This window comes from Psammomys obesus, unplaced genomic scaffold (assembly GCF_907164565.1).
Source record: "Psammomys obesus unplaced genomic scaffold, mPsaObe1.curated_primary_1811, whole genome shotgun sequence".
In the NCBI taxonomy this organism is placed as follows: Eukaryota; Metazoa; Chordata; class Mammalia; order Rodentia; family Muridae; genus Psammomys; species Psammomys obesus.
This window is the reverse complement of record NW_026596120.1, coordinates 12,877,315-12,889,171: the sequence shown is the minus strand read 5'-3', so window position 1 is coordinate 12,889,171 and position 11,857 is coordinate 12,877,315. Positions and strand designations below refer to the sequence as shown.

The 11,857-nt window shown below is 45.7% G+C and overlaps 1 protein-coding gene across 1 annotated transcript in view; it reads left to right on the top strand.

The window, feature by feature from the left end:
* The window catches only part of LOC129693032 (inhibitor of carbonic anhydrase), a 32,768-nt gene extending 27,112 nt beyond the window's left edge, over positions 1-5,656 (top strand). The window contains exons 13-16 of the mRNA XM_055629584.1: positions 757-821; positions 2,799-2,983; positions 4,506-4,692; positions 5,470-5,656. Coding sequence (XP_055485559.1) covers positions 757-821; positions 2,799-2,983; positions 4,506-4,692; positions 5,470-5,504 — 472 coding nt within the window. The 3' untranslated portion in view covers positions 5,505-5,656. The remainder of the gene's footprint in view (positions 1-756; positions 822-2,798; positions 2,984-4,505; positions 4,693-5,469) is intronic.
* Positions 5,657-11,857: the final 6,201 nt, after the last annotated feature.

Genomic DNA, 11,857 nt, shown 5'->3' with positions numbered 1-11,857 from the left:
CCATCCATCCATCCATCCATCCATCCATCCATCCATCCATCCATCCATCTGTCCATCTGTCCGTCCATCTGTCTGTCTGTGGGGGGAGGGGCAAGGGAGACAACAGTGCACATGTGTAAGTCAGAGGACAACTTGAGGCAGTTGGTTCCCCCCTTCTCCCATGTGGGCTCCAGAGATCACACTCGGATTGTCAAGTTTGGTAGGTGAGCCTTTTAAAAAAGATATATAGACCCTCACTATGTAGCCCAGACTGGCCTGAAGTGTGGGGTTCTTTGGTGTCAGCCTCTCAAATGCTGAGTTACAGATGTCGCCACAGGTACACATTTCCGCATGGGGTTAAGGGTGAGTCCTGCCTAGAGAAGCACATTCGATGTTGTCAGTACTGAGCAGACATTTGAGTTCGATAAAACCCTGCAGTCACATGTCCACGCTGACTGTAGTCTCTCATGGTGTGATGCTACACCAGGTTGAGCTCGTGGGTCTAACCAGAGCGCCACCCCTCAGATAGCTCTGTTAGCGGGAGAGTGCAAGCGTGTCCCAGGAAAGTGGCGAGAATTTTAAGAGGACCTGAGTGGTGCTTTCCACAAGTGCGACTCAATGAGCTGTTCCGTCTTTCCTCCTCTAACACCCGGTGGCCCTTCGGGTGTACAGGTGTTTGTGCAGGAGTGCTGGGTGCCTGGGGAAGGGGTGTGGCTCCCCTCGGTCTCTCTCTCACTCCTGTTGATTCTCTTTGATGACCTGGCCCTTGTTATGCAGGTGTCTGGTTGAGAAGGGGGACGTGGCCTTCGTGAAGCACCCCACAGTTCTACAGAACACTGATGGTAGGTGCCCGCCCTGTGATTTCCTTTCTTGGAAGAGTCTGACTCTCCCTGGCAACTGAGGCAACGGTGGAAGTTTAATAGCTAAACCTAGTGCACTCCAGTGCCTGGGATCCTAGAAGTTTAAATTAATTTAGCGTTTCGATGTAGCTTATGGGGCTAATTATCACCCTGGCTGTGACCCCAGCTGACAAAACACAAAGAAACCATGGGCTACCTGAGTGCATCTGCCTCCCTGATTGACAAGAATTCTTTTTTACAAAAATTTAATTTATTCATTTTACATCCTAGTTGTAGTCCCCTCCCTCTTCTCCCAACCCTACTCTCCTCCCTATTTCCCCTACCCCTCCTCCCCTACTCCTCAGAGAAGATGAGACTTTACCGCCTCCCCCCCCCCCCTTTTCTTTTGGTTTATCAAGACAAAGCTTTTCTGTATAGCCCTGGCTATCCTGGAACTCACTCTGTAGACCAGGCTGTCCTCAAACTCAGAGGTCCATCTGCCTCTGCCTCCTAAGTGCCTGACAACTGTCTTAATTTTAACATACTGTAATTTATTGAATTTTCTTTTTTTGGTTAATACGCTCAGGACTGTTACTATAATTTTTTTATTCAGTTCTGGAGAATTTCACCTAGGGCCTTGAGCATGCTAGGAAAGTGCTGTACCCCCGAGCTACAACCCCAGCATTTTGTTTGTTTATTGATGGATTGACTTAAAATTTTATATGTATGTTTTACCAGCATAGGTATGTCATGGGCATATGTATGTCTGTATACCACGTGCATACCTGTTGCCTGTAGAGGCCAAAAGAGAGCATTAGACCCCCTGGAGTTGGAGTTACAAAGAGCTGTGAGCCACCATTTGGGTGCTGTGACTCAAATCCAGGTCCTCTGGTCCTTAACCCCTGAGCCATCTCTCTAGCCAGCCATTATTTTTTCAAAGTTTACAGTTATTTTATTTTTTTTTATGTGTTTGTTCTGAGGTCAGAGGACAATTTTCTGCCTCTACTTTGTGGGCCTCAAAGCTTGAATGCGGGTCCTCACACATGGCAGCAAATACATGTTTTTTGTTTTTGTTTTGTTTTTTTTTTTTTTTAATCTACTGAGCTATATCACTGGCCCCAAGCATTTTTTTTTTCTAAGTTTTAAAAAATGTCTTGCTACATGTTCCAGGCTAGTCTTGAACCTGCAGTCCTCCTGCCTAAGCCTCCTAACTTACTAGCGTAGTGGTCTGTACCGCCCTCCCTGCCAAGCCTTGTGGCTTGCCCCCATGACGACTAAGAAGAGCACACAGGGTAAGTCATATGAAGCATGGCTTTACCTCCTATCCCCCAACTCCAGATGTGATTGTGAATTCCTCTTTGTTTCTGAGACTCTGGTCAGCCCTACCTAAGCCATCCTTGTCAGACACACAGACACACAGACGTGCACTCACGCTCACACAGATGTGCACACATACACACGCTCACACGGTATGCCTTCATGTGCCATCTAACTGAATAACACTGCTCATTTGGGGTGATGATCAGCATTCCACACCAGCAAAGCCAGGGGCTCGTGCTGATGTTTTCCTCTTCCGGAGTTGTCAATACCTTGGGACTACTTTAACTATTAATTACTTTTATTTAACGGGTATTGGTGTGTTGCCTGCCTCTATAGCTGTGTGAAGGTGTCGGAACTCCTGGAGCTGGAGTTACAGACAAGTGGTGAGATGCCGTGTAGGTGCTGGGAATTGAACCCTGGCCCTCTGGAAGAGCAGCCAGTGTTCTAAACCACTACGCCGTTTCTCCAGCAGCCCCATGGGACTATTTTAAGAAACTTTTGCTTTAATGGGACTAATGGAGAACCAAACAAGGAGGTTATGAGTTTGTGAGTCCCTCTCTCCTCTCTTTGTTTTATCTCCCTGGGTAGCATGGCTCTCTCGGAAGGGTACCTGGACCAATCCTCTAAGCTGTGGCTGAGTGAGCATCATTCTTTCCCTAGGAAAGAACCACGAGGCTTGGGCTAAGGGGCTGAGACACAAAGACTTTGAGCTGTTGTGCCTCGATGGCACCAGGAAGCCTGTGACTGAGGCTCAGAGCTGCCACCTGGCCAGAGTGCCAAACCACGCTGTGTTCTCCAGGAAAGATAAGGCTGACTTTGTTCGCAGAATCCTCTTCAACCAGCAGGTATGGGCACCAGCGCCTACTCCTTGTGACTCAGTGCCCGGTTCCCAGAGCTGCACTGTTGCCCAAGTACCCATACACCCTGCCTAGCTCAGGCTCTTTCTCCCTAAGCAGAGAGTTCTGATCCTCCCAGTCCTGCCTCTGGTTTTATCTTGTTCCGCAGCTCTCTAGAAATCCAAGAGAACAGTCTGAGATTTAGAGCGTTGAATAAACACACAGGATCTCTTGGGCCTGCTCACTTCTCCAAGAGAATTAATCCCTTCTCTCTTCTGCTGGTGCAATAAGTAAGGAGTTGCCGGCTCCGTGGCTGAGCCTAGATAGGCTGGGTACCATCTGGGCTTCCTGAGAGTGGAGGAGCCAAACATCTAGGCAGTTTATGGCCTTTCTGGAAGCCAACAGGAGCTGATTTCATAAAGTAACAGATGCCTAACCTGAATGATTTGAAGGAAAACCTATCTTCTCCTCTGCCTGTTGCAACAGATACCCTGTTCTTGGAAGTTCCCCAAAGAAGAAATCCATGTTTTCTCATATAACACTTTCACATCCTTGTTAAAAAAAAAAAAAAAAAAAATGGTGGCCCGGTGTTCCAGTTTTCTTCTCTTTGCTGTGCTAAAACACTAACCAAAAGAAACTTGGGCATGAGAGGGTTTATTTGGCTTATAGCTTATAGTCCATCATTGGGAAATCTGTGCAGGAGCTCAGGACAGGAACTAAAGCAGAGACCATGGAGGAACACCACTTACTTTCTCGCTCCAGGCTCACATCTAGCTGCCTTTGTTGTATAGTCCCAGCCTATCTGCTGAGAGATGGTACCACCCACAATGGGCTGGGCCCTCCTAGATCAACTAGTAAGAAAATGTCCTGTAGACATGCCCATGGGTCAGTCTAACAGAGGCTTTAATTGACGGAGAAGCCCTCGAAGCCCTCGTTTCCCGTGCATAACACTGACAATCGAAATTAACACTCATACCTAGGAAAACCATTATGGTGATGACTATGGACATCCTAAAGAGAAAGTCCCCCATAAGACAGGAAGCCATGTTGGCTCCTATGGAAATAAGCTGAGGAAGAGAAGTAGGATGAACACATGGAGCTGGTTGGAGTTCAGAGGCTAGAAGAGGCAAAGCAGCAAGAGCTTCAGGCAGCGGAAAGGCAGGGGAGGATGATCCAGACAGCTGGGAAAACACCTGGTGCGGGCTGGCTAAATAGTGACATATGACCAGCTTTCTATTTACATTTCTTTACGTACATCATTGCACAATGTGATGCTACCGTCTCTGTTCACGAATGAGCAAACAGAGGTTGACTGAGATCGGTGAAGAATTTCAGGAAAAGATGACGCCCTTATTCAAATCCACAGACCATGTTTTCTGGCACTACAGCATTTCCTAAACTGTTGTGGTGCCCTAGGGTTTCCCAAAGGTTGGAGCTGAGTAGTCCAGAAGAGGCCTTTGGTCTTCTAGAAAAAGTAGACACCTCTATGCTTCCTGGCGTCTTCAGTGACTGACTGTCTGTCCCAATCCAGGAGCTGTTTGGAAGAAATGGATTTGAGTATATGATGTTCCAGATGTTTGAATCCTCACATAAGGACTTGCTTTTCAGCGACGATACAGAATGCTTGTCTAACCTTCAGAACAAAACAACGTACGAAACCTACCTAGGGCCTCAGTATCTAACCTGGATGGACAACTTTAGACAGTGCTTGTCCTCTGGTAAGTAGAACCAAGGAGAAGTGACAGGAGGTCCAAAGTCAGTGTGTTTAGATTAAGAACTCAGGTGTGTCAAGTTCTCAGTAGATACAGACAAGACCATGAAGTAGCGACTTCCTCCCTGCTTTGAAGAGAAAGTCAGAATCAACCACTAAGTCAATTCAATTACACAACAGTGAAAGACAGAATTGGGGTGATGCTAAATTATCTGAGGGAGACAAGAAGGGTAGCAGAACTTGAAGGCACTTGGGAAATGAAGCTCTCCTCATGTGTATTCCCATTTTAATCAAGTTGGGGCTTGGGAAATAACACAAGCTGAATATTCTGCCTATGAAGAACCAATTTCTGGTGGTTTTATGGAAAATGCACAAATATTAATAATAAAAAACAAACACAGCATGGTTAGCCCTATAGGAGTCTTGGTATGCGTATTTCAGATGGCATAACTGTCTCAAAAAGAAAGATATTGGGGAAGTAAAGTTAAAACTGAATTAATAGAACTAGATGTTGGGCATATGTATGTATGATATTGAATACTAGAGATAATGAAATCAGGAAGGAAGGGCAGTATAGGCATCTAAGGACAGACATGTTAGAACAGAAAGTGTCTGTAAGGAGCTTAGATCATCGCAATTAACCACAAATTACTTTTAAAAGACCAAGGTGTTCCCAAGACACTCTCAAGAACTTTGCTTTTCAGAACCTAGGAAACTGGAGCAGTGAGGAGTGTGGCAAGGTGTGGCGGGGCCTGATGTTTTTCTCCTGTGTTTCGCTTTACAGAACTGCTGGATGCCTGCACATTTCACAGACATTAAACACCATTCAGCTGGGGGAACACAGGAAAGGGGGACCCACCTGTTTGTCTCCACATGGAGTTGTGCTGGCATCTTTATAACTCAGTATCATAATTGAAGCAATAAAATAAAATAAAATAAATCTAAACAGCTTCCCAGAAAGCTTCACTGAATGTTCTCAGATTGTGCCTCTGAGTTCAATATCTACTAAAAATTGTATCATACAAGCTGGTGAGTAAAGGTAACAGTCTAGGTTTGAGCCCTGAGACCTACTCAGTGGAAGGAAAGAACAAATTGTTCTCTGACCTTCTCATGGACATAGTGGCTTGTGTGTGCCACCATGCACATATACACACAAATAAGTGTGAAAAGATATACCTTTGGGGAAATGGCCCAGTGGGTTTAGTGCTTACTCTGAAAGTATGAGAACCTGAGAGAGGTATCCCAGAAGCAGAAAGACACACATGGTATATACTCACTTATAAATGGATATTAGACATATAATGTAGGATAAACATACTAAAATCTGTACACCTAAGGAAGCTAATCAAGGAGGGCGGCCCTGGATAAGATGCTCAATCTTCATTCAGAAAGGCGAATGAGATGGACATCAGAAGAGGGAGAAAACAGGCAACAGGACAGGAGCCAATCACAGAGGGCCTATGAAAGACTCTACCCAGCAGGGTATCAAAATCATGTGCTGAGACTCATAGCCAAACTTTGGGCAGAGTGCAGGGAATCTTATTAAAGAAGGGGGAGATAGAAAGACCTGGAAGGGTCTGGAGCTCCACAAGTTGAGCAACAGAACCAAAATATCTGGGCCCAGAGGTCTTTTCTAAGACTGATACTCCAAACAAGGACCATTCATGGAGATAACCTAGAATCCCTGCACAGAAGTAGCCCATGGCAGCTCAGTGATTAAGAAGGTTCCCCAATAATAGGAACAGGGACCATTTCTGACATGAACTCATGGGCTGGCTCTTTGATCACCTTCACCTGAGGGGGGAGCAGCCTTACCAGGCCACAGAGGAAGACAATGCAGCCAGTCCTGATGAGACCTGAGAGACTAGGGTCAAATGGAAGGGGAAGAGGACCTCACCTATCATTGGACTGGGGGAGGAGCATAGGAGAAGTAGAGGGAGGGAGGGTGACATTGGGAGGGGGAAGGGAGGGGGCTACAGCTGGGATACAAAGTGAATAAACTAACTAATAAAAAATAAAACAAAAATTTAAAAAAAGGCAGATTTTCACACAGGTGGATCTCTGGGAGCCACCGGGTGGCCAGGCTGGCTGAATCAGTGGGCTTCAGGTTCAGTGAGAGACACTGTCTCAAAGACTAAAGTGGAGAGCAAAAGAGGACGGCCCTGGACATTCACCTCCAGCCTCCACACACGTGTGCAGATGTGTACATGCACCTCCCCACACACGCATCCATGAAAACAAATTATGTTTTGACATTTAAAATGCGATCAAAATCTTAGTTAACGGTTTCTGAAAAAAAAAAATTCTAAAATTACCGCAAACATTGTATCTTACTGCTTGTGCATTCCGCTCTCTGGACCTGTGATGAGTTCCTTATCATGGATTTCACCATCTCGAGTTATTACCAGGATGCCAGCTTCTGATAAACCTCTTAGCAAGTGTGGAATTGGAGCCAAGATAATATGTTGTTAAAAGTCAGATTTATGTGAGTGAGTGAAGGAACGCCGGAGCAGGGTGAACCCTCTTTCCACAAACAACTAAAAATCAGGGGAAAAAAAACCATTTGAAACAGCTCTTTGTGGTCATTGAACAATAACTGTGAGGAACCGGCACCGATGGAAGAAAAAGCAGAGGTGAGAGGATCTGAGGTCAAGGTGACTGAAACGGAGTGCCAGAAAGGTTGGGACTTTGCGGGAACCTCTCCAGATTCCTCATTCCGGCGTCCTTGATGTACCCGTACCAGTGCAGACTGAAATCAAAACCCACGAGGCTGCGAAGAGAGTCACTGAGAGAGACCTAACCCCAGACAGTTTCCAGCGCTCATGAGGCCACGAATCACTCAAGTTTCTAGCCAGCAGAGCGAAGAAGAGCCCTCGCTCAACACAGAGGCCTTCGCTATGGCATGTGCCTTAGCTGTGGGAGTAAAACGGCCATGGTTGGGGCTAGACAGACGGCTCAGCACTTAAGAGTACGTGCTGCTCTTTTGCAGAGGACTTGGGTTCAGTTCCCAGAACCAACTTCATGCAGCTTATGACCACCTGTAATTCCAGTTCCAGGGGATCCAACACCCTTTAGGCTCTGCAGGTCCCTGCACACATGTGAAATAAACTCACACACACGTGCGCGCAAACACACATAAACTAAAAAATAAACACTTAGAATGGCAACTGGTTAAAGGTTGCTCCTCAGTAGCCTTTACTGGAGCTGGTGCTAGCCTCAAAGCATCCCACTGGTGTGTGGGCACCTTAACTCCCCTCCAACACAAACTCCCATACTGTGAGAGGACCACAATGAGACCTAAACACTCACCACTGCAACTCACGGAGTTGCATCTTAAATAATGACATCTTCAGATATGCAAAGAAGCATCAAACTGTTACAAAGTCAAGAGCAAAGGCAACTGATAAAAACACATTTAAAAACCGCAGAGGTGAGGGAATCAAACGATAAACATTTTTTAAAAGATTTAACTTAAACAATTTTTTTTTAAGTCTGTGTCGTTTGTGTGACTGGGTGTGGGTTTGCACATGGGAGTGCAGTGCCCACAGAGGCTAGAAGAGGAGAACAGCAGACATCCTGGCCCCGGAGTGGCAGGCAGTTGTGAGCTGGGAACCAAAGTTGGGTTCTTTGCAAGATCGGCTCCTCATAAGCCGTGGCTCCAGCTCCACTTTTTTTCTTTTTCTTTTTCTTTTTTTTTTTTTTTTCAGATAAAGAAAGGAGGGAATTCATGCCTGGTTCTGGAAATCTAGCCAATTACAAAAGGCTAGCGAGGTGGTGAATCTTAGAGATGAGCCTACTGCAGCCGCTTCACTAGACCGTCACAATTCCTAACTACAGTCCAAATAACTCTCCTGATACCCACACGTAGCTCCTACTCCATATCAAGGAAGCTTCCTTTTGCAGCAGATAGAGTCCGTTACAGAAAGCCACGACTGGCCAACACGAGAAGAACTGAGTGTGGGGAGCCATGCCCAAGCGATGCATTTATAGCACAAACAACCCCTACACCGTAGGGGTTCGGGGGACATGGAAGGAGGGAGGGCAAACGACTGGAAGAGCCAGAGGACCAGCAAGCATTTTTGTATCTTCAGGACTGTATCCTCCATATGCATCTCCTCTATCTGACAGGAAAGCTGTACTCAGGAAATGTCTGCCTTTGTGGCTGCCCAAGCAGGACCTGAGCAAAGACAGCAGCAGATGACACCTTAACATTGAGAGTGGAAATCTCCCGGGACTCTGCTCCTAAAGGAAGGGCTGTAGGTAATTAATGGCTGCCGAGAGAAGCAGAGTTGTTATTAAAATACGTAAATAAATAAATAATCTGAGGAGTTAAAGGAAAAGGTGACTGTAACAAAGAAAAAAAAAGTGTAAGGTAAAAAGGAACCAGCAGGGTTGGAGAGACAGAGCAGCAGTCAAGGGTGCGCTCTTAAGTCCTGAGACTGAGCCGTCAATCCTGGCATCCACATAGACTGACTCATAACGCATGTCACTCCAGCTCCGGGAGGATCCAGCACCCTCTTCTGGCCTTGAGAGGTACCTGCACGTACATGAGCTCACGTACTCACACAGGCACAGACACAAAGACACAAATACACACACACACACACACACACACACACACACACACACACTTGTCCAAATACACAGACACATTAAAAATCTATGTTCTTTATATAAGAGAACACATGGTGTTTGTGTGAGTTTAGTGTATTTCCCTTAACATAATTTTTCCACTTTCATTTTTCTATAAATGTTTCTAGCAGCTTTAAAAAAAAAATGTAGATGTGTGTTTTTCTGGCATTCAGCACTTGCGTGCCTGGGACCTGCAGAAACCAAAAGAGGGTAATGGATACCCTCTTACAGATGGTTGTGAGCCACTGTGCGGGTGCTGGGGATTGAACTTGGGTCCCCTGGAAGAGAGCAGCCAGCGCTCTTAACTGCTACTGAGATATCTTTCCAGTCCCCCTCTAGATGTGTTTTATATTCAAATTCATTCCGATCTTCTTGCTTCAGAGCTGGGAGTTTTAATTTCATACATTTGGTGAAGATTCCCGGGCCAGAAGTCCACAAAACAGAGCATCTTCAGCTTTGAGAATCTGTAGTCAAAGTCCTGATGGTTTAGTTTAGGGCACTGGAAGGAAATGATGGCTCCAAAATAAGGTCCTTTGGAAGTTTTCCCAAATCCTTAGCTCCAGTCTCAAGGTCCTTATCTAGCTGCCTAGCCATGAGGTTTTTCTCCTCCACCTGCCCCCATTCAACTGTCAGAGCTGACATATCCATGGGAGACTATGGGGAAGACCCTTCCCCAGGCAAGAAATCAGTGCCCAGAAAGGTAGCAGGAAGGTCTCAGGCTATGCTGGCTAGTTCTATGTTAATACAAGCTAGAGTCAATGGGAAGAGGGAATCTCAAATTGAGAAAATGCTCCCACTAGATTGGCCTGTGGGGAAGCCTGTGGTACATTTTCTTATGTTTCATGTTGGAGGGCCCAGCTCACTGTGGGTGGCGCCACCTCTGGGCTGGTGGTACTGGATGCTGTAAGAAAGGAGACTGAGCAAGCCACAAGGAGCAAGCCAGTAAGCAGCATCCTCCATGGGCTTTGCTTCAGCTCCTGCCTCCAGGTTCCTGCCTTGAGCTCCTTTGATGATGGACTGTCATGTAGAAATGTCAGTGACGTAAACCACTTCCTCCCCAAGTTGCTTTTAGTCCTATAGTCTTATCACAGCAATAGAAACTCTAATTAAAACAGGCTCATGTAGTTTTGGAGGCAGAGGACTTATTCCTTAAGGATCCTATGCCATCTCCCTGAAGACTGCCCCAAAGAAGGCACCGACACAGCAATCCTTTATGAGAGTTTTGCTTGCTACAAAATCTCCAGGCTGTTAACCAACGCCTTAGACAACATTGGCTATAGCGAGCTTCAGTTTCTGTTGCCATTTGCTCCACCAGGAAAGCCAACCTTGAGTCCTAAGTGACGCCGAGCTGGGGCAACCAACATCTCGAGGTTTTTGGTCCAACTGGTGTCTTTTACTGGCACTGGGAACTGCTGTTGTGAATTTGCACCTTCTCCCAATTCTAAGATTTTGGAAAAAGTAGCAGAGATTTTTGACATATCGAGTACTAATGGGCCCTATTGAGGTTTATTAAAAGCTAGAGACTCTCACCTCAGTCACCAACAGAAAGGCACACACACACTCGCTCTCGCATCAGTTCAGAAGGTCTTTTGAGACCTCCCCTTTCCTTCCTCACAGAGGAGAAGAATGGCAATGGAGGCTTGTTAACTGATTTTAGGTCGGTGCTGGTGAGTCTTGTTAAATTACATATACAGAGAAGTTATATAGTGCATAAAAGGTTTATCCATGGGTAACATTCTTGACCTTATCCTTAAAAAGATAAGGTGACTCAATTGTAGAAAAGAACAGTTGACACAGTGACTTGTAAAGTCTGGGAATTTGTATAGGTCAGAGACTTAATTTGGACAAGCTGAGAAAGAAGGTAGACTTTGGTCCTCTCTTTCCATGGTGAGTAGGGACATTAAATAATGGCATAGGCTGTGGGGACAACAGAGTGACCAGTGTTCTGTTTGGTTTGGCCCTGGGAACGTTGGACTCTGCTCAGCTTATCTGGTTCTCTGTCTATGAGTCCACCTGAAAATCCTGAGTCTTAACTTCTCTTGATGGAAAAAACAACGAGAATTAAATTCTGAAATAAACCGGGGGGAAAACACGAGTGGCACTTTCCAGGGACAAGGCAGAGGGGACATCTCGGGACACCAGCCCAGTGTCTAAGTTCCAGTGTCCTTGCCCTACTGGGCAGCAGACCCTCTGTAGCCACTGCCTGGCCCCAGTTTTTTGTCTTTTGGGTTTTTAAATCTGTGAAGTGAGGTTGATATACCAGATGCTCTCTCAACCCGTGTCTTGCCGAGGGTCCCTGTGGTAATAGAGGGCATCATGGGTCAGACAGAGCCAACATCTCAGTAGGAAGGGCAGTAATTGTCATAAGAACAAGGATGATGATGCATTTCTATTACTAATGGGATAATGGAACTTGAGAATAAAATGCTATCCTATCTTGAACCCTCCCCCCAAAAAAAGGAAAAGGAAAAAGAAAAAAGAAACAGAAAAGAAAAAGAAAGAAAGAAAGAAAGAAAGAAAGAAAGAAAGAAAGAAAGAAA